This window comes from Somniosus microcephalus, chromosome 9, assembly GCF_052327205.1.
Source record: "Somniosus microcephalus isolate GS21.2 chromosome 9, FLI_Smic_1.0, whole genome shotgun sequence".
NCBI classification, from domain to species: Eukaryota; Metazoa; Chordata; class Chondrichthyes; order Squaliformes; family Somniosidae; genus Somniosus; species Somniosus microcephalus.
In genome coordinates this window covers 64,252,842-64,275,389 of record NC_140995.1, presented here as the reverse complement: position 1 = coordinate 64,275,389, position 22,548 = coordinate 64,252,842, and the positions used below count along the sequence as shown (strand labels likewise).

The 22,548-nt window shown below is 45.5% G+C and overlaps 1 protein-coding gene across 1 annotated transcript in view; it reads right to left on the bottom strand.

Annotated features, from left to right (window-relative positions):
* Positions 1-1,168: 1,168 nt before the first annotated feature.
* Positions 1,169-22,548, bottom strand: part of ero1b (endoplasmic reticulum oxidoreductase 1 beta) — a 275,013-nt gene continuing 253,633 nt past the window's right edge. The window contains exons 16-17 of the mRNA XM_085996681.1: positions 18,889-18,937; positions 1,169-1,390 (exon numbers count right to left, since the gene is read on the bottom strand). Coding sequence (XP_085852807.1) covers positions 18,907-18,937 — 31 coding nt within the window. The 3' untranslated portion in view covers positions 1,169-1,390; positions 18,889-18,906. The remainder of the gene's footprint in view (positions 1,391-18,888; positions 18,938-22,548) is intronic.

Below are 22,548 nucleotides of genomic sequence, written 5' to 3'. Positions count from 1 at the left end.
CTCTCTACCTGTGAGTGGCTAAGTTTGAATCCGTTTACACCGGCTCTTAAAATCGCCCAATACATGGGTGACCAATCGACAACCCCAGACTCCCTTATGATGAAGAGCAGCTCTCTTCTCCCTCTCCTGTCCCCCTCCTTTCTCCCTCTTCTTTCCTCTCCTTTTCCCATCACCTTTCTTCACCCTCTCTTCTCCTCTCCCCCTCCTTCCCCAATCTTCTCTCCCCTTCCTTCCCCAATCTCCTCTCTTCCCTCTTCACCCTCTCTTCTCTCCTCTTTTCCCTCTCCTCTCTTCACTCTCCTCTCTTCCCTTCTCCTCTCCCTCCCTCTCCTCTTCTCTGTCCTCTCCCATCCTCTCCTCTCCCACCCCCTCCTCTCTCCCCCTCTCCTCTCCACTCCCCTCTGCCCCTCTCCTGTCCCACTCTCTCCTCTCTTCCTCTCCTTTCACCCTCCTTCCCTTCTCCTCTCAACCTCCTTCTTCCCTTCTCCTCTCTTTTCCTCCCTCCACCATCCCTGCCCACCTTCCCCTCCCCCCTTACCCCCATCCCCTCACTCCCTTCCCCTATCCCATCCCTCCCTTTCTCCCTACCCCATCAGGAAACCTGCCGTCCTTACCCAACACACCAACGTGGTTGACTCTTAACTATCCTCTGAAGTGGCTCAGCAAGTCCCTCGGTTATATCAAACCGCTACCAGAAGGACCACCTTCTCAGGGAGACTATGGACTGGACAATAAATGCCGGCCTTACCAGCGACACCCACATCCTAAGAATGAAATTTTTTTTAAAAGGACAAGTGAAAAGGTTCTTGTTGGATTCAGTCTATCTAACCTCAGTCTCTACTGTAGACATGAATTCAAAACAAAAACTGCTCTTTTATGCGGAACTGGTTGACAAATGTTGGAGATTCGCTATGAATTGGAATAAGAATGGGAAGTTGGGAGATATTTTTCCTCAAGGTTTGAGATGTAGTAATACTGTACGATATTGTAGGATGAATTGTACTTGACCAGTTCCATATGTAGCCCAAGCATGGTTAATGATGTCTATCTGTGTATTGTGGAAAATATTCCCCCAGCACAGCACTTCATCTTGAACACAAATTACCGCTCACAGCCTTATACATCCTGGAATTTATCCAATTTATTGTAGCCAATAATATTGCATGTGAAGATAGAGTATGTTGATTTTAAATGGCTCAGATATACCAATACAGACTAAACATTGACTGTTCTATATGGCGAGAACAAAGTGCAATCGAAGCTTTGAAAAAGTATGCCAGATAGCGTACATACAGGACTCAGCTCTAATTATATAGCATCCAGTTACAAAGTTGTGTCTAAATGCCTGCTCACAGCAAACAGAAGCAATGGTGCCAAGGAAGAATAGGCTCTATGAAATGACAAAAAAAGCAGAATTAGTTCATTAAAACAGCAGGCATGGTCACACAGCAATAATGGATGTCTGTCTGTTCTATTATGTCCCAGAAAATGAGGATAACTGGTCAAACCTCAGTACAGTTGGCTGCCTATTATTGTTTGAAGTAGAAAGAAAACCCGAAGAGAATAGTTTTGTTACAAATTACTTCCCCTCCTCTTTATCTGTACACCGTGGTTGCAGTGTGTACCATCTACAAGATGCATTGCAGCAACTCGCCAAGGCTTCTTCAGCAGCACCTCCCAAACCCGCGACCTCTACCACCTAGAAGGACAAGGACAGCAGGCACAGGGGAACACCACCACCTCCAAGTTCCCCTCCAAGTTACACAGCATCCTGACTTTGAAATATATCGCTGTTCCTTCATCGTCGCTGGGTCAAAATCCTGGAACTCCCTCCCTAACAGCACTGTGGGAGTACCTTCACCACACGAACTGAAGCGGTTCAAGAAGGCGGCTCACCTACACCTTCTCAAGGACAATTAGGGATGGGCAATAAATGCTGGCCTTGCCAGTGACCCCCATATCCAGAGAATGAATAAAAAAATATATAAACTATTATTTAAAAATAAATAATGAACTTATCTCTTATTTATTTTCAATTCAGTCGCCAATTTTTTCTCCAGCGAATACTCAGCATTTTGGCTTCTATTTGAAGCCTATGCTGCACCAGCGGTGTGGATCGACTGGATAAACTACCCAAACCAGGGGAGTGGGCCCACGGATAGCGTCAAAGCCATTGCTTTGGATAGCCTGGGTATCAATCCAGGGTTCCCCAGTCAGTAAATTCTTACACTGGCTAAGTACACAGTGTTAGTGTTAACTCACTGTTAACTGAGTTAGTGTTCAGGATCGTCTGAAACATTTATTTCCACATTAATGCATTGAATAGTTTCAAGGAGTCCACGGTCCATGCCTGGGAACCTCTGTCAGCAGAACACAGTCTGGTGGAGACCTGAACTGGACCAGGCCCCATCTGCCCTCTCAGGTAGACGTAAAAGATCCCATGGCACCATTTTTAAGAAAAGCAGGGGAGTTATCCTCGGTGTCCTGACCAATATTTATCCCTCAACCAACATCACTAAAACAGATTATCTCGTCATTATCACATTGCTGTTTGTGGGAGCTTGCTGTGTATAAGTTGTCTGCCGCGTTTCCTACATTACAACAGTGACAACACTTCAAAAGTACTGCATTGACTGTAAAGCGCTTTGGGACATCCTGAGGTCATGAAAGGCGCTGTAGAAATACAAGTCTTTCTTTCCTTTATGTTCAACCACTACTGATATCCTGCTGGTCATGGAATGGAATTACTGTTGTTGAAAAAATGATGATGGCTCAGTTCTATTTCATTAACACAAGCCAACAAGTAAAGAAAATGGTACAAAGTAAATTATTCTGCATTCCAACATCTGCAGCTTGCATAAACCAAACTTGTGTTTCAATGTTTGAAAGACAGAAGAAATGAGCTTCAATCTGTTGTGTGGGGTTAGTGAGAGGCATTGCTGATCTTTCATGAAAATTATTTTGGCAAATCTTTTTTTGTTTTAGGAGCGAGGAGGACAAATTAATTTTAACCTGGTTTACATCACTTTGCATATTTGTGAACAAAAAAGAAAAAAGATTTCATAGAATCACACAGCACAGAAGGAGGCCATTCGGTCCATCGTGCCTGTGCCGGCTCTTTGAAAGAGCTATTCAATTAGTCCCACTCCCTGCTCTTTCCCATAGGCCTGCAAATTTTTCCATTTCAAGTATTTATCCAATTCCCTTTTGAAAGTTATTAAATCTACTTCCACCACCCTTTCAGGCAGGGCATTTCAGATCACAACTCGCTGCGTAAAAAAAATTCTCTTCCTCTCGCCTCTGGTTCTTTTGCTGATTACCTTAAATCTGTGCCCTCTGGTTACTGACCCTCCTGCCAGTGGAAACTGTTTCTCTGTATTTACTGTATCAAAACATCTCATAATTTTGAACACCTCTATGAAATCTCCTCTTAACCTTCTCTGCTCTAAGGAGAACCTCAGCTTCTTCAGTCTCTCTACTTGCGGAAAAAGGTTTAGCGTGATCTCATCTTACTGCTGTTTGAAGATATAAGAAGAGTCCTCTGAAGGAATGGGATAGAACCAGTAGCTAAAACAAATCTAAAGAAAGGACTTGCATTTCTATAGCGCCTTTCACGACCTCAGGATGTCTCAAAGCACTTTACAGCCAATTAAGTATTTTTGAAGTGTAGTCACTGTTATAACGTAAGAAGTGCAGCAGCCAATCTGCACACAGCAAGCTCTCACAAAGAACAATGTGATAATTGTGGTGTATGTAACCTGTTCCACCTTAAGAGAACTTAAGCCTGTTCCACCTTAAGAGATGTACTACTTTCTCTGGCTGCTGTATACGTAATACCGCTGGTGACCACCGGTATATAAGCACTGTGTAGTAATATTGTATTTAGTAGTAGTCCTGACCTCCAACCAGTAAAGACCTGTTGAACTTTAATCTTGTAGTCTGTGTTAGTAATTACAACTAGAACACACAGACTTAACAGTGGCGACGAGTCCGATTCTTACCCTGCGGCAGTTTATATCCACGGCGGCTTCGTCCACAGAACGGACGTCGAAGAGAGGCTTCCACCCTCATCACCCTGCTGGAAGACACGTCGCGCGGCAGACATCGAGAAACCAGAGTGCAGAAGACATCCTGAACTCGAAGCCTCCATCAGCGGCTGTCAGCTATCTTCTTTCTACCTCGGTGGTGGGTAAGCCGGGCAGCGACGCGACCAGAAAGTTGGCCGCGTTGGCTGTACAGACGGGGAGGGAAGACGGAGGAATAAGGGCGGTGAGATCGATCGCGACCGGAGATAAGGGCCGGGCCGCATTCGGGCTAAAAAGGCGCAGCGTCTGGGGCAACTGAAGGCGCGAGAGCCGCGGTGAAGCGGAGACAGCGTCGGGGGACGGGTGAAGACCGCCAAGCGCGGGAAAACCGCCATTTTGTAGGCGGAGGACGAAGACAAGAGCGGGAAGCTGCCATCTTGGATAAAAATAAAAATAAATTAAATTGCAACGATGCCTAAACATGGGAACATTAATACCTTTGATAGCGACATCGAAGATTGGGCCATGTATATAGAACGCATACAAAATTATTGTAAAGCAAATAAAATCCCAGATGAAGAGAAATTATTAAACTTAATGGGTGCGAAGACATACGGGCAATTGAAACACCTTTTATCACCAGATGAACCGGCGGATAAGACGTTCGAGGAGATTGTTACTGTCCTGAAAAATCATCTAAACCCCACGCCGCTGATGCTAGCGGAACGATTTAAATTTTACAGCAGAAGGCAGCTGAAGGATGAAAGCAATGCTGAATATTTAATGGAATTGCGTAAGCTAGCAAAGTACTGTCAGTTTGGAACGAGACTGACAGAGGCGCTACGAGATAAATTTGTGTGTGGTTTATTAAAAGAAGATACACAAAAGCGACTGCTCGAAGAGAATGAGCTGACGCTTGAGAAAGCGGTCACTATGGCAGCAGCACACGAAGCCGCAGCGAGAGGCATGGCAGTAATGCAGCTACGGTCACCGGAACTCAGTACAAATAAATTGGGTTTGAGTACTGTAAAATGTTATCATTGTGGAAAGACAACGCACGAGCAGAACCAGTGTTGGTTTAAAAACCAAGAATGCAGAACGTGTGGCAGGCTTGGCCACATAGCTAAAGTATGCCGGTCAGGAAAGAAGACCAGCAACAAAAAGTCACCGCAAGGAAAATACATAAAGGTACACAAGGTGACAAAGAACAGTTCGACCGAACAGAAGTCAGATTCAGACGCTAGCAGTAATGAACTGGGTAGCTTAAGAGTACACAACGTTGGTAAGGATGCAGATCTCCAGACAATTTGGGTTACCCTTCAGATAGCAGGAGTCCAAGTAAAGATGGAATTGGACACTGGATCGGCATTGACGGTCATGAATAAGAAAGATTACAAAAGGTTATTCCAACATATTCCCCTACGGGATACAGAGATTATATTGAAAACATACACGGGGCAAAGATAGAGGTAAAAGTGGTCCACAAGGGCGAAGAAAGCCAAGTAATGGACTTATATGTGCTACCTGAAGGAGGTCCACCACTACTGGGACGGGAGTGGATTAGGAAAATGAATATGGACTGGCACTCCTTGAAGGCACTAACGGTAGATTCCGGGGAAACAGATGTCAAACCTAAACGATTGTCCAAAATATTGGATGATGCTAAAGAGGTGTTCCAGCAGGGACTGGGAACACTGAGAGGAATTACGGCAAACATCAAGATTGATGAACATGCACACCCAAAATTTTTTAAAGCCAGACCGGTACCCTATGCAATACGACCTACTGTAGAAGCGGAACTGGAAGCGCTAGAACGTTCAGGTGTACTGTCTAAGGTAGATTGGAGTGAGTGGGCTACGCCCATTGTTCCCGTTATGAAACGTCCTTCGAGCAACAAGCCAGGAGAACCAGGGAAGGTTCGCATCTGTGGAGATTTCAAAATCACCGTTAATCCGGTGCTTCACACGGTGCAGTATCCGCTTCCGCGGATTGAGGATATTTTTGCTTCGTTGTCTGACGGGAAACACTTCACCAAGATAGACCTGGCGCAGGCGTACTTGCAGATGGAGGTTGAAGAAGAGTCATGCCAATACCTCACGATCAACACGCATCGAGGTTTGTGCCGGTACAATAGGCTGGTTTTTGGAGTGGCATCGGCTCCAGCAATTTGGCAGAGGGCCATGGAGCAGGTATTACAGGGAATTCCAGGCACACAATGTTACCTGGACGATATTCTGATTACAGGTGATGGTGATGAAGAACACCTCGCAAACTTGGAACTGGTGCTCAACAGACTGAAAGAGTATGGACTTAGAGTTAATCGGCAGAAATGTGAGTTCTTCCAGAAGCGGATCTCGTACTGTGGTCATGTCATTGACCGGGAGGGGCTTCATAAGTCTCCTGACAAGATAGAGGCAGTTGTAAAGGCTCCCGCTCCGGATAATGTCTCTCAGTTGAGGTCGTTTCTAGGATTGATTAACTATTACCATAAATTTCTACCAAATCTATCCACGGTACTGCACCCGCTAAACGCTCTTTTACAGAAGGGGGTACCATGGGAATGGAGCGAAAACTGTAAGAAGGCATTTCGCAAAAGCAAAGAATTGATCACCTCAGAGGAAGTGTTGGCTCACTTCAACCCGACACTGCCTATTCGGTTGGCTTGTGATGCTTCTCCATATGGTATTGGGGCAGTACTCTCACACAAGTTGCCAAATGGCACGGAAAGGCCAGTCGCGTTTGCATCCAGATCATTGACCTCCGCTGAGTGCAACTATGCGCAGATCGATAGGGAGGCTCTCAGCCTTGTATGGGGAGTGAAGAAGTTTAATCATTACCTGCAGGGCCAAAAATTCACACTTCTGACAGACCATCAGCCGTTGGTATCCATTTTTAACCCTAAGAAGGGTGTTTCAGTGATGACAGCACAGCGTCTCCAGAGATGGTCCCTTTTCCTAGGGGCACATCAATATCAAATAGAATTCAAAGGTACGAAGCAGCATGGCAATGCTGATGGGCTGTCACGCCTGCCACTACCTGAAGAAGAAGAAACGACGAAAGTTGACCCTGTTGAGTTATTTCATTCGACCATCATCGAGTGTTTACCAGTCACCAATGCAAGTATTGAAAGAGAAACCAGGAACGACCCGACACTGTCCAGAGTCTACGAGGTGACAGTGAAAGGATGGCCAACACATGGTGATCCTCTGTTACCGGCATTCTCGGCAAGGCGAGACCAGCTGTCCGTCTGCCATGGTACTTTGATGTACGGGACAAGAGTGATTATTCCTCCCAAGTTAAGGGAAAGAGTTCTAAAAGAACTGCATGAAGGTCATCTGGGGGGAGTTAAGATGAAAAGTCTTGCTAGGGCTTATGTATGGTGGCCGGGTATTGACCAACAGATAGAGGAGTTGACGAAAAGCTGCGCTGGGTGCCAAAAAGTGCAAAATGCACCTCCGATCGCACCACTACACCCATGGGAATGGCCTTCAGCCCCATGGCAACGCGTACATATTGACTTTGCTGGTCCATTCATGGACTCCATGTTCCTAATTGCGGTGGACGCACATTCCAAATGGCCAGAAGTGATCAAGATGAATACCACTACTTCAGAAAAGACAATTGCGGTGTTAAGAACAATATTCGCAAGGAGCGGATTGCCAGAACAGGTCTGTTCGGACAACGGACCACAGTTCGTGTCGGAAGAATTCCAAAAATTCTTAAAGAAGAATGGGGTGAAACATTATACCTCTGCCCCATATCATCCGGCGACAAACGGGTTGGCCGAGAGATTTGTCCAAACATTCAAAAAGGCAATAAAGGCCATGAACGATGATCAGATTCCGCTACAGCACAAGGTGGACAATTTCCTAATGGCATATCGAAACGCCGCTCATGCAGTGACTAACCAAAGTCCTGCCATGATGTTTTATAACAGGAGGTTGCGGTCCAGGTTGGACTTGTTAAAACCAAATGTGCGGAGGGAAGTGGAAAACAAACAGTTCCGGCATAATAATAACAAGACCACTCGAAGTTTCGACGTAGGACAACCAGTGTTGGCAAGGGGCTATGGAAACGAAAAATGGCAGTCCGGAACAATTCGGGCCAGTCAAGGACCTCTGATGTACACAGTAGATATTGGTAACAATGTGATAAGGCGTCATGCGGATCAACTGGTAGAATCGAGAGCAAGGGTCGAACCCATGGTTGCGACAGAGACAACTGTGGAAGACGTTAATGAACCTGAAGCATCTACCTCGGCAGGGAATGTACCTGATGATGATAACACCCAATGCATGGGAGACCAACTAGAGGAGTCACCTCAGCAACAGGAATCAGAGACCACTGAAAGGCGTTATCCAAACCGAATCAGAAGGCCTCCTGAGAGACTGAACCTTTGAACTGTTTATACCTGAAGTTATATATGTTATTATGTTATGTTAAATGGGGATATGACTGTTAAGCTAAAAAGGGAGGATTGTGGTGTATGTAACCTGTTCCACCTTAAGAGAACTTAAGCCTGTTCCACCTTAAGAGATGTACTACTTTCTCTGGCTGCTGTATACGTAATACCGCTGGTGACCACCGGTATATAAGCACTGTGTAGTAAGATTGTATTTAGTAGTAGTCCTGACCTCCAACCAGTAAAGACCTGTTGAACTTTAATCTTGTAGTCTGTGTTAGTAATTACAACTAGAACACACAGACTTAACAATAATGACCAGATAATCTGTTTTAGTGATGTTAAATGAGGGATAAATATTGGCCGAGACACCATTTCCTCCCTACAGTTCTCCCCCTCCTCTCACCTCCATGGGAATTTGTTCAGCTGTACTGGGAGAACAAGTGGTTCAGGCCACAGATGTTTCCAAGATCACTGTGTGCTCTGCTACATAATCAGCAGAAAGTTCGGCCTCTCTGTATCAGGGTCAGAAGGTCAATGTCAGAATTCCTTTTCTGAAGAACATTCCACCCAGACACATCACTGAGCAGCCCTGACCAACAACTGTCGAAATATCCGAGCTATGGCAGGGTAGTTTGAAGGGTTAGCTTTTGCTGGATGATGCAGAGTAAAGGATTTGATAGGGTAGATAGAGGGATAACTATTTCCTCTGGTGGGGGAGTCCAGAACAAGGCGGCATCAAATTAGAGCTCGGCCATTCAGCACTTCTTCACACAAAGGCTAGTGGAAATCTGGAACTCTCTCCCAAAAGGTTGTTGAGGCTGGGGGTCAATTCAATTGATAGATTTTTGTTGGGCAAGGGTATTAAGGGCTGTGCAACTAAAGCAGATAGATCGAGTTAAGATACAGATCAGCCATGATCTAACTGAATGGTGGAAAAGGCTTGAGGGGCTGAATGGCTTCCTCCTGTTCCTATGTTCCTTCCTATGTTCCTAAATTGGCAGCCATCTGGAGAAGAATCCAGCATTTTAACTATTAGGCTGTTGAGCCACAATTATACAGGGTAACATATATCTTTTAAATATCTATGGTTAAAATGGAAGCTCTGTGCCAGCCACAGCTAGCACGTTTGAACTGCATGCTAGCCAGGATAGAAGGTGCAGGCTTGAATGTGTCAGCCTTGGTTCACTTCGTAGCACTCTTGCCTCTGAGTCTGAAGGTTGTGGGTTCAAGCTTCACTCCAGAGACTTGAGCACAGAATCTAGGCTGACACTCCAGGGCCATACTCAGGGAGTGCTGCACTGTCGGAGATGCCGTCTTTCGGATGAGATGTTAAACTGAGGCCCTGTTTGCTCTCAGGTGGATGTAAAAGATCCCATGGCACTATTTGAAGAGGAGCATGGATTTGTTAAAGGCAAATCGTGTTTGACTAACTTGATCGAGTTCTTTTATGAAGTAATTGAGAGGGTTAATGAGAGTAGTGCGTTTTAAAAAAAAATCGTTTATGGGTTGTGGGCGTCGCTGGCAAGGCCAGCATTTATTGCCCACCCCTAATTGCCCTTGAGAAGATGGTGGTGAGCCACCTTCTTGAACCGCTGCAGTCCGTGTGGTGATGGTGCTCCCACAGTGCTGTTCGGGAGGGAGTTCCAGGATTTTGGCCCAGCGACGATGAAGGATCGGCGATATACTTCTACGTCAGGATGGTGTGTGACTTGGAGGGGAACTTGGAGGTGGTGGTGTTCCCATGCGCCTGCTGCCCTTGCCCTTCTAGGTGGAAGAGGGCCCGGGTTTGGGAGATGCTGCCGAAGAAGCCTTGGCGAGTTGCTGCAGAGCATCTTGTAGATGGTACACACTGCAGCCACGGTACACCGGTGGTGGAGGGAGTGAATATTTAAGGTGGTAGATGGGGTGCCAATCAAGCGGCTGCTTTGTCTTGGATGGTGTTGTGTATGTACCTTTAAGAGAATAACTGGTCTCAGACTGCAGTACCGGCAGTGACCACCCCTGTATAAAAGGCGCTAGAGAGCCTCTGTTGTTTAGATTCGTTTATGCCTTTCACCAGTAAAGATCTCTTTGTTTCTCTCCTGCTAGTCCGTGTCTCAATCATTCACGGACTTAACACTGGCGACGAGTTAGAAACGAACTTACCTGCAACTCAGCAACAGCTCCGACGACGTTGTTGAAGGTCGGAGCCAGACGAAAAAAGAAAAAAAAATAGGCCATTGAAAGTCGAGAAACGGGCGTCGACCATCAATCATCGAGTTCAAAACTTGCAGGAGAGACTGTCCAGAGCCAGGCTGGGTTCCTCGGTCCGTGGTTTCCCAGCTAATCGGGCTGGTGGCAGGTAGTGCTCTGATCCTTCCTGGGCTGCGGCGGGCTGAAGCTCGATCGGGTGGCCTTTCAACGGGGCCGGGCAGCGAGTCGGGAAGCAAGGAGAGAGAGAGAGGGTGGAGCACACAGGGCGCGGCTGGTGTTTCAAAGCTGGGCAGCGTTCGGACCTCAGAAGAGGGAGGGAAGTGTCCCAGAGGGTCCGCTCCACGACGGGAAGATAATAAAAGAAAACGAATTAATATTTAACGCACAGGAAACCGTGGAAAGTGGCGCTAACAACAGCGGGGAAGAAGACAAAGCGCGGGAGGCGCCATTTTGTTAAACCGGGGAAGAAGGCAAAGCGCGGGAGACGCCATTTTAGATTTGCAAGATGCCGAAGACTGGCTGTATCACTGCTTTTGATAATACATTAGAGGACTGGACCACGTATGTGGAAAGAGTCGAGGTATATTTTGAGGCAAATGAAATAGCGGAGGGGAAAAAGGCATCAATATTGCTAAACGTAATGGGCGCTAGAACGTACGGCCTATTGCGGGATCTGATTACTCCAGCCAAACCGAAGGCGAAGAGTTTTAACGAAATTGTTGCTATCCTACAGGAACACCTAAATCCTACACCGCTGCTGATAGCAGAAAGATTTAAATTCCACAGGAGAACTCAGCACAAAGATGAGAGCAATGCTGAGTATCTTACGGAACTACGCAAGCTATCAAAGCACTGCCAGTTCGGAGCAGGACTGGCAGATACCCTACGGGACAAATTTGTCTGTGGACTCCTGAGTGAAGGAACACAGAAGAAGTTACTCGCAGAAAAAGAGCTGACGCTAGATAAGGCTTTCAGCGTGGCAGTATCGTATGAAGCAGCAGCCAGGGGAGCTGCAGAAATTCAACAAAAACCACAGGAATACGGCACCCACGAAATGACACGGGGATTTGCAAAATGTTATCGCTGCGGCAGAACTAACCATGACCAGAAGGACTGCTGGTCCAAAGACAAAATATGCAGACGATGCGGGAAGATTGGACACATTGCACGAGTTTGTAGGTCTGGGAAGAAGACCAGCGACAACAAAAAGGCTACTAAGGAACCGTACAAGAAAGTACAAAAGATGACGGACAGTAGTTCCGAAGACCAGATGAGCGATAGTGAATCCGAGAACAGGAGATTAAGCTGTCTCAAACTTCACAATGTAATCGCAAAAGAGGATCACCGAACCATTTGGGTCACCCTCACGATAGCGCGGTCCCAAGTTAAAATGGAATTGGATACAGGATCAGCGCTAACCATCATGAATCGACGAGACTATGAGCGGCTATTTTCACACATACCCTTGAGAGAGACATCCATCGTCTTGACGACGTATACGGGGCAAAAAGTATACCCCAAAGGAAAAATAAGGGTGCCTGTCGAATACAATGGCAAGAAAATACGGAAATTGTATCTCTACATACTGCCAAATGGTGGACCACCGTTATTGGGGCGGGAATGGATCAGGAAGATAAACTTAGATTGGCATTCCATTCATGCAATGATGGTGGACGGTAAAAAAGATGAAGACGTCACTCCTGGACGATTGTCAACAATCTTAGCTAACGCCAAAGAGGTATTTCAACAAGAACTGGGCACGCTTAAAGGCGTAACCGCCTCGTTAAAAATAGAAGAGAATGCAGTTCCCAAGTTTTTCAAAGCGAGACCGGTACCATATGCAATTCGTCCAGCTGTCGAGGCAGAGCTGGAGAATCTGGAGAAGGCGGGCGTGTTGTCTAAGGTCGACTGGAGCGAGTGGGCGACACCCATCCTGTCATGAAGAAAATGTTAAGCAATAAGTCTGGAGAGCCAAGGAAGATTCGCATCTGTGGGGATTTCAAGGTGACGGTGAACCCTGTCCTACACACAGTACAATATCCTCTTCCAAGGATAGAAGACATCTTCGCCTCACTGTCTGGAGGGAAGCGTTTTACAAAAATTGACCTAGCACAAGCATATTTGCAGATGGAGGTTGAAGAGTCCTCTAGGAAGTATCTCACGATAAACACTCACAAAGGTCTTTACCAGTATCATCGATTGGTATTCGGAGTAGCATCGGCTCCGGCGATATGGCAAAGAGCGATGGAACAAGTCCTGCAAGGGATTCCGGGGACTCAGTGTTACTTGGACGACATCCTTGTAACAGGTGAAGATGACAGTGAACACCTTAACAACCTAGAACAGGTGCTCACTAGACTACGGGATCATGGGCTGCGAGCCAACCGCCCCAAGTGCGAATTTTTTAAGAAACAGATATCGTATTGTGGCCACGTGATTGATGAAGAGGGGTTACATAAGTCCCCTGACAAAATTGAAGCGGTTGTTAAGGCCCCAGCGCCTGAAAATGTGTCGCAACTGAGGTCATTCCTTGGGTTGGTGAATTACTATCATAAGTTTTTGCCGAATTTGTCGACAATTCTGCATCCACTGAATGCCCTGCTACGAACGGGGGTAGCATGGAAATGGAGCGATGATTGTAAACGTGCTTTTCAGAAGAGTAAGGACTTAATCACTTCGAAGGAAGTATTGGCTCACTACAACCCAGCACTGCCAATCAGGCTGGCGTGTGATGCGTCTCCCTACGGCATTGGAGCGGTACTGTCACATAAATTCCTTGATGGTTTGGAGAGGCTGATAGCTTTTGCGTCACGCTCGTTAACTTCTGCCGAGCGTAACTACGCCCAGATTGACAGAAAGGCCCTCAGCCTAGTGTGGGGGGTGAAGAAGTTCAATCACTATCTGCACGGTCAAAAATTTACTCCACTAACCGATCATCAACCTCTTGTCTCCATTTTCAACCCTCAGAAGGGCGTACCGATAATGACAGCACAACGGCTGCAGAGATGGTCCCTTTTCCTAGGGGCACACCAATATGACATCGAGTACAGGGGAACTAAACAGCATGGAAATGCTGATGGATTGTCACGTCTACCGTTGCCGACAGTGGAAGAAGAAGACCTTGCAGTGGATCCAATGGAGTTAGTCCACTCGACCATAGTCGAATGTCTCCCTGTGACGAATGCAAACATAGAAAAGGAAACACGAAATGACCCGACACTATCACGGGTCTATGATTTAACGGTGAAGGGATGGCCAGCACATGGCGAACCACTGCTGCCAACATTTTCGTCAAGAAGAGAACAGCTGTCAGTGTGCAGAGGAACCTTGATGTGTGGATCCAGAGTAGTAATTCCACCTAAGTTGACGGATAGAGTGCTCAATGAGCTTCATGAGGGTCATCTGGGTGGGGTAAAAATGAAGAGCTTAGCCAGAGCGTTTGTGTGGTGGCCGGGAATTGATAGAGAAATCGAAGAGATGACCAAGAGCTGTGCAGGATGCCAGAAGGTCCAAAACGCCCCACCACAAGCTCCTCTGCATCCATGGGAGTGGCCCTCATCTCCACGGCAAAGGGTGCACATTGATTTTGCTGGTCCATTTATGGACTCGATGTTTTTAATTGCGGTGGATGCACATTCAAAGTGGCCAGAGGTAATAAAAATGTCCTCAACCACCACAGAAAAAACTATCACAGTCTTACGAACCATATTCGCCAGGAATGGGCTGCCTGAACAGATTTGCTCTGACAATGGACCACAGTTTGTGTCTGAAGAGTTCCGGAGGTTCTTAAAGAACAATGGTGTTAAGCATTACACATCCGCCCCATATCATCCAGCCACTAATGGATTGGCCACTCCTTACTTGTGCCTTGTAGATGGTGGAAAGGCTTTGGGGAGCCAGGAGGTGAGACACTCGCTGCAGAATACCTAGCCTCTGGCCTGCTCTTGTAGCCACAGTATTTATATGGCTGATCCAGTTAAGTTTCAGGTTGATGTTGTATATGTGGACTTTCAAAAGGCATTTGATAAAGTACCACACAATAGACTTGTTAGCAAAATTGAAGCCCGTGAGTTTAAAGGGGCAGTGGCTGCATGGATACAAAATTGGCTAAAAGGCAGAAAGCAGAGAGTAGAGGTGAGCGGTTATTTTACAGACTGGAGGGAAGTGTGCAGTGGTGTTCCCCAGGAGTCGGCATTAGTACCACTGCTCTTTTTGATATATATTAATGACCTGGACTTGGATTTACAGGGCATAATTTCAAAGTTTGTAGGTGACACTAAACAGTGAGAAGGGTATTAACAGACTTCAGGAGATCATAGATAGACTGGTGAAATGGGCAGACACATGGCAGATGAAATGTAACGCAGAGAAGTGTGAAGTGATACATTTTGGTAGGAAGAATGAAGAGAGGCAATATTGACTACGCAGTACAATTTTAAAGGGGGTGTAAGAATGAAGAGACCTGGGATGTATGTACACAAATCTTTGAAGGTACCAGGACAAGTTGATAAGGCTGTTAAAAAAGCATACGGGATCCTGGGTTTTATCAAAAGAGGCATACAAAAGCAAGGAAGTTATGCTAAACCTTTATAAATCACTGGTTAGGCCCCAGTTGAAGTATTGTGTTCAATCCTGGGCACTGCACTTTAGGAAGGATGCCAAGGCCTTGGAGAGGGTGCAGAGGAGATTTACTAGAATGGTACCAGGGATGAAGGACTTCAGTTACACGGAGAGATTAGAGAAGCTGAGATTGTTCTCCTTAGAGCAGAGAAGGTTAAGAGGAGATTTAATAGAAGTGTTCAAAATCATGAATGATTTTGATAGAGTAAATAAGGAGAAACTGTTTCCAGTTTTAGAAGGGCCGGTAACCAGAGGACACAGAGTTAAGGTGATTGACAAAAGAGCCAGAGACAACATGAGGAACAAAGGCCTAGAAATTCATTATAGCCACTTTTGGGGTGGTAAAGTCGGGCGGCCGCTAAAGTTTGCGCCCGGCGCAAAGTCGAGGCCACTTCGCCGATATTCAGTAGCTTCGCCCTAAGAGTTTGCTCGAGCGCTAAAACTGGCGATGCACAACTCTCTTTAGGCGCTAAGCCGGCAGCCCGGGGTGCTAACACCGGAAGTTGGGTGCAGGGCAGGTGCGGTGAGCTGCTGATTGCCGGCACCGGTGAGCTGTTAAAGGGGGAGGGTGGATTTGTTTTGTGAAAGGCCGAGACTAGTGTATTTGTGTTTTTGGGGAGGGCTGCTCTCCATCAGTTTGTTATGTGGTACCGGTCTTCTTCTTCCTCTTCTTCTTCTTCTCTTCTTCTTCTTCTCTTCTCTTCTCTTCTCTTCTCTTTTCTTCTCTTTCCTTCTTCTCTTTCCTTCTTTTCCTCCTCCTCCTCCTCCTCCTCCTCCCAAAACGGCTGCCTTCTCTAATGCAGGAGTGCCCTTTAATTTGCGCTCCCCGCGGCCCGCCTCGGCTGTGTACCGTTCCACTTCACAGTCGTTCGGGCCGCCAGGCGCACAATGGGGCGGCGCGAGTGAAGTTCCGGTTCCGGGCGCACAAAGGGCGTTGCACGACGAAATGACGTCATGATCTGCGCGCGCAGATGAGCGCGCGCAATGACTTTGCGCCAGCGCTAAATGTCTACTGAAGTTGGGGCGAGGCGCAGATCGCGCTGCGCCCGGGCGCTAAGCGCCTAGCGCTCGAGATCTGCTCCTCCTAAGGCGCTAACGGCTGGCGCAGTCAACTGAATTTCTAGGCCAAAATGTTTAGACAGCGAGTTGTTGTGATCTGGAATGCACTGCCTGAAAGGGTGGTGAAAACAGATTCAATAATAACTTTCAAAAGGGAACTGGATAAAGACTTGAAGAGGAAAATGTGCTGGGCTATGGAGAAAGAGCAGGGGAGTGGGACTAATTGGATAGCTCTACCAAAGAGCCGGCACAGGCATGATGAGCTGAATGGCCACCTCCTGTGCTGTATCATTTTTTGATTCTATGATATGTGAGTCAGTTCCACACCAACCTGGGTGACTCTTAACTGCCTACTGAAGTGGCCTAGCAAATCGCTATAAAGACATGGGCTGCAGCACAACAACAACAACTTGTATTTATATAGTGCCTATATAAATACGTTCCAAGGCGCTTCACAGGAGCATTTAAAGTATAAGGAGAAATTAGGGCAGGTGACCAAAAGCTTGGTCAAAGAGGTAGGTTTTAAAGAGTGTCTTAAAAGAGGCAAGAGAGGTGGAGAGGTTTAGGGAGGGAATTCCAGAGTTTAGGGCCCAGGCAACAGAAGGCACAGCCACCAAAGGTTGAATGATTAATATCGAGGATGTTCAAGAGGTCAGAATTAAAGGAGCGCAGATATTTCAAAGGGTTGTGGGGCTAGAGGTTACAAAGATAGGAAGTCAATCACCACCTTCTCAGGGCAACTAGGAATGGGCAATAAATGTTGGCCTTGCCAGCGAAGCCCACTTCCTGAAAATTACAAAAAATTAACTTTTCCAGGTCAAACACAAAAGATATTGGCCCGGATTTTGTGGTAAAAATAACAGTGAGGCAATCAACACTTACCGTTATTAAAGAATAAATTGGACAGCAACTTCCAGTGACCGCACATGCGCAGTTAAACATGGAAATCAGGAAGTTGCTGTCTGAGTTGACGTGCTCCTCCACAAGCTTCGTTATAACGGTATCTCGCTGAATGACTCAGCATTGAAATACATGCAACAGTGTGAAGTTTCTGTAATTGCATGATGGATACACAATAAACTCACCAGAACGAGATAGGGCTTGTCCATTCCAGTGTAAGTACATTTTTAATGGTGTAATAAGTCTTAATTAAAAGAAAGACTTGCATTTCTACAGCGCCTTTCACGATCACCGGATGTCCCAAAGTGCTTCACAGCCAATGAAGTACTTTTTGAAGTGTAGTCACTGTTGTAATGTAGGAAATGCGGCATCCTAGTTGCACATAGCAAGACCCCACAAACAGCAATGTGATAATGACCAGCTAATTTTTTTTTTGTGATGTTGATTGAGGGATAAATATTGGCCAGGAAATCAGGGATAACTCCCCTGCTCTTCTTCGAAATAGGGCCACGGGATCTTTTACATCCACCCGAGAGAGCAGAGAGAGCCTCGGTTTAACGTCTCATCTGAAAGACGGCACCTCCAACAGTGCAGCATTCCCTTAGTACTGCACTGGAGTATCAGCCTAGACTTTTGTGCTCAAGTCTCTGGAGTGGGACTTGAACCCACAACCTTCTGACTCGGAAGTGAGGGTGCTACCATCTGAGCCATTGGCTGACACAATTACTGCTAAACAACCTCTCTGGCATCGAAAATTAACTTTTACAAGTGTGGAGTCTCATTCCTTCAGATTTTAATTGTTGGTGAAGATTTAAAAAAATAAATACATTTGAATAATTTTGGAAAATTTTTTCTTTCGGTCACTTTCTTTTAATCTCATTTTTCTTTCCCTCTCTTTATTTCACCTTCTGTACATGATTTGGCATTGAATTAACTATTCTAATTGACACTTCCTGGTTCAGACTCTGCGCTGCTCAATAACGATTCTTCAATCTGATTGGTTAAGGAGATACATAGTTGTTTGTCTTGTTCACACAGGTACCATATTTCCTGTAGAGGGCGCTGCGCTGAAATGGCTTTCTAATCACTGTAACTTCCAGTGCAAAAGCCTATAGAATGTCTGTGGGCAAGTTGGGGCAGATTTTGCAGTCAGCGGCGTACCTACAGAGTACACCGCTGGCATCCAAATAGAATACAAACTTATTTGATAGGGACCCTCCTTCATGAACTTGCTCTCTGGCGCTGCGTATTTGAGGGCAGTGTAATAGCTCACGGATCCCAGGGGTGCAGTGTGTGCAGAAGCATACCTGGGATCACATGGGCCTGGTGCTCCAATCAGTATACTGAAGGGAAAGCGTCTACCTCCAATACTGGTAACGTTCTTTATATTGCATTTCACCCAATGTTATATTTTTACAGATTTATCTGCAATTGAATGTACTTTCAGAATAATTATAAGGACTAAGAGAATAAATAATTCCAAAATGACCCACGCTCTCTCTCTCTTACATGGATGCAAATTGATATTAGATTTTTTTCTTTTCATTAATTAAACTGTATTACAGTAAATTGTACCGTATTTATTCAAGATATCAAATTATATTACTGCCTGTCTAAAATGAAAAAAACTTTTGATAACTTAAAAAAATACACTCCTTAAAGCATTATAGCTGTTGCTGAACTAACCTGGCTGGATGCAAACTCTTATTTATTTTCACCATTAACACGGCTTGACCTGCAAAAGAACGGAAAGATGGTTCCTTTTGCAGTGAAACAGGTTCGGGCAACTTGCGGTCAATTTCAAAGGCGGTATGATGTCATATTCTCAGAGTACACCGTCATACCCACTGCAAACATAAGAACATAAGACGTAGGAGCAGGAGTAGGCCATTTGGCCCCTCGAGCCTGCTCCACCATTCAATAAGATCATGGTTGATCTGGTCTTGGCCTCGACTCCACTTCCCTGCCCGCTCCCCATAACCCTTGACCCTTATCATTCAAAAATCTGTCTATCTCCACCTTAAATATATTCAAATGACCCAGCCTCCACAGCTCTCTGGGGTAGAGAATTCCAAAGATTTACGACCCTCTGAGAGAAGAAATTCCTCCTCATCTCCATTTTAAATGGGTGATCCCTTATTCTGAAACTATGCCCCCTAGTTCTAGATTCCCCCACAAGGGTAAACATCCTCTCTGCATCTACCCTGTCAAGCCCCTTCAGAATCTTATACGTTTCAATGAGATCCCCTCTCATTCTTCTAAACCCCATTGAGTATAGCCCCAACCTGCTCAACCTTTCTTCATAAGACAACCCCTTCATCTCAGGAATTAACCTAGTGAACCTTCTCTGAACTGCCTCCAATGAAAGTATATCCCTCCTTAAATAAGGAGACCAAAACTGTACGCAGTACTCCAGGTGTGGTCTCACCAACGCCCTGTACAGTTGTAGTAAAACTTCCCTACTTTTATACTCCAACCCCCTTGCAATAAAGGCCAACATTTCATTTGCCTTCCTAATTACTTGCCGTACCTGCATGCTAACCTTTTATGTTTCATGTACAAGGACCCCCAGATCCTTCTGTACCGCAGCATTTTGTAGTCTCCCTCCATTTAAATAATTATTTGCTTTTTTATTTTCCTACCAAAGTGGATAACCTCACATTTTCCCACAATATACTCCATCGGTCAAATTTTTGCCCACTCACTTAATTGATCTATATCCCTTTGCAGATTCAGTGGGGGGAATTTTGCCAGCCCCGGGGAGGCAGGTATGGAGGCGGGGCTGCCAGGAAAATGGCAGAAACTGGGGGCGGATACTGAACCCGCCCCCAACCCGCCTCCGTGCCTTCTTCCTAGGAGGCGGGTCCCCGACTCGCACTGGGATTCATCTCTTCGAGGCGGGAAGGGGATTACAGCCAATTAACTGCCTGTTAACAGGTACAGGAAACTCTTTGGTATCCGGCACCGACGGGACCGGATGGTGCCGGTTGATTAAAAATTCCGGATGACGGAGAGGGTTATCTACCGAGGCAATTTTTAACAAACAAAATTTAAAAAATCAAGAAATGTGCAGTATACAGCAATTGGGTACTCACCTACAGAATGCTGTGTTAAATGGATGGTGGAAGATGCTTGATTAAGTACAGTACTGCTAGTTGAGGGTAATCCATAAATCTTTAATTACTTAACAGTAAAACAAAACTTATACAGTAAACAACTGTATACAGTACTGTAGTTGACTGTACACTTATTCCAAGTCAGCTGGTTCATCAGGAATATCCATGTCAGCTGGGTCATTAGGATCATGCTCTTCAACAGATTCTTCAAGCACTTCCACTGCTTCAACTCTTTTGGAAGCTTTCTTAAACATGTCCCGGATGTCTGCTTGCTTTGTGGACTCCTGCTTTTTTTGTAGAAAGGTGGAATGCAGAATATGGAGGTGCATAACTTCGTGGGCAGAGTAGCAAGGCTGCCTTTCAGCAAATTGGAGGATTAAAGCAAATTCCTTCTGGGCTTTAGCCCAAGAAATCATCATCTCTTCAGAAATCTCATCCTCTTCACTTTCCATCTCACTTTCCTTTTCTTTCTTTGGATTCAAAACAGCCTTAATTATTTCATCATCACTTAGCATATGCACAACAGCAACTTCTCTATCTGCATCAACCCACTGCTCAATATCACTTTCACGGAGGTTACGTAGAGGGTTTGCTGGGCCTACATTTTTCACCATGCCAGCCATTTCCATTATTGTACTCCTCTTGGGACGAAGATCGAACCCATGAAATTCCTCCTCTGAAGAAGAACCTTCAGCAAACATTACAGAAGGCCACAATTTGCGCCAGGCTTGTCTCAAAGTGTGACCTTTCACCAAGTTCCAGGAACATGCAGCATTAAAGATAGCATCTTTAAGATTGTATTCCTTCTGAAATGCGTGAATATTGTCATCTTGGTTTATCAGTTTACGTAGGAAGTCTTACTTGTAATGACACTTGAGATTTTGGATAACGCCCTGGTCCATGGGTTGTTTGAGAGCAGTTACATTTGGTGGCAAATAAATGGTGAAAATATTTCCCGAAACCAACTCGGATTCATGCGGATGAGCTCTACAATTATCAGGCAATAAAATACATTTGCTATCTTCAGGTTTCCCTATTTTACGGAAATGCTCCCTCACAGATGGAACAAAAATATGATGGAACCAATACGAAAAGATTTCCTTATCCATCCAAGCATTTCTTTGAGCTTTGTACTCAATAGGTAAGTGCCTCACATTTTTAAATGCACGGGGATTTTTATACTTCCTGTAGTGTCCGAGTATCAATAATACACGGACTGCAGGAGAACAATAATAACAGGTATTTACTGAACAGAGGGTAAACTTAAGACTGAAGTACAGAAGCCTGCTATGGCTTTATATACAGGTGTGGTCACTGCCGGTACTGCAGTATAAAATCAGTTCTTCTCTTAAAGGTACATACACAACAATTCCTCCCCTTTTAGATAAACAGTACTTAACATTCATTTAACAACTAAATAATAACTAATTACAATTACAATTTTCTCTGTACAATATACATCAACTGAAATAATCATTTATAAGTTCAGTCTTTGAGGAGGCTTCCTGATCCTGACTGGATAGCGCCTTTCTCGAGTATCCTGTTCTTGCGGCGGAGTCGATTCTGGCTCATTGTCATTGGTTGGTTCGTCAGCTTCCAGTACCACTGCTTCTGAGGTAGACACAATCTGTACTTCGGATTCATTACCAGGTGCATATGCTCGTGGTATGGGTTTGGCTTGTTCCTGTGACTCTAGAATCTGGTCAGCATGGCGTCTCACGATGCTCTCTCCAACGTCCACTGTGTACATTAGTGGTCCCTGCTGTGTGCATATCGGTCCTGGCTGCCATTTTTCTGTTTGGTAGTCACGGGCCAAGACTGGTTGCCCTATCTTGAAGCTCCTGGTTGGCTTCTCATTGATGTGCTGGAATTGCTTACCCTCAACATCTCATCTTATGTTTGGTTTGAGCAAATCCAGGTGACATCTTAGCCTTCGGTTGAAGAACATTATGGCTGGAGCTTGGTTGGTGACTGCATGTGTCGCATTCCGGTAAGCAAACAAGAAATTATCCACCTTGTGTTGTAGTGGTATGTCGTCGTTATACATCGCCTTTATTGCCTTTTTAAAGGTCTGAACAAACCTCTCAGCCAATCCATTTGTAGCTGGATGATATGGGGCAGATGTGTAATGTTTCACCCCATTATTCCTCAGAAACCTCCGGAAATCCTCGGACACAAACTGTGGCCCATTGTCGGAGCAAATCTGTTCTGGCAAGCCATTCCTGGCGAA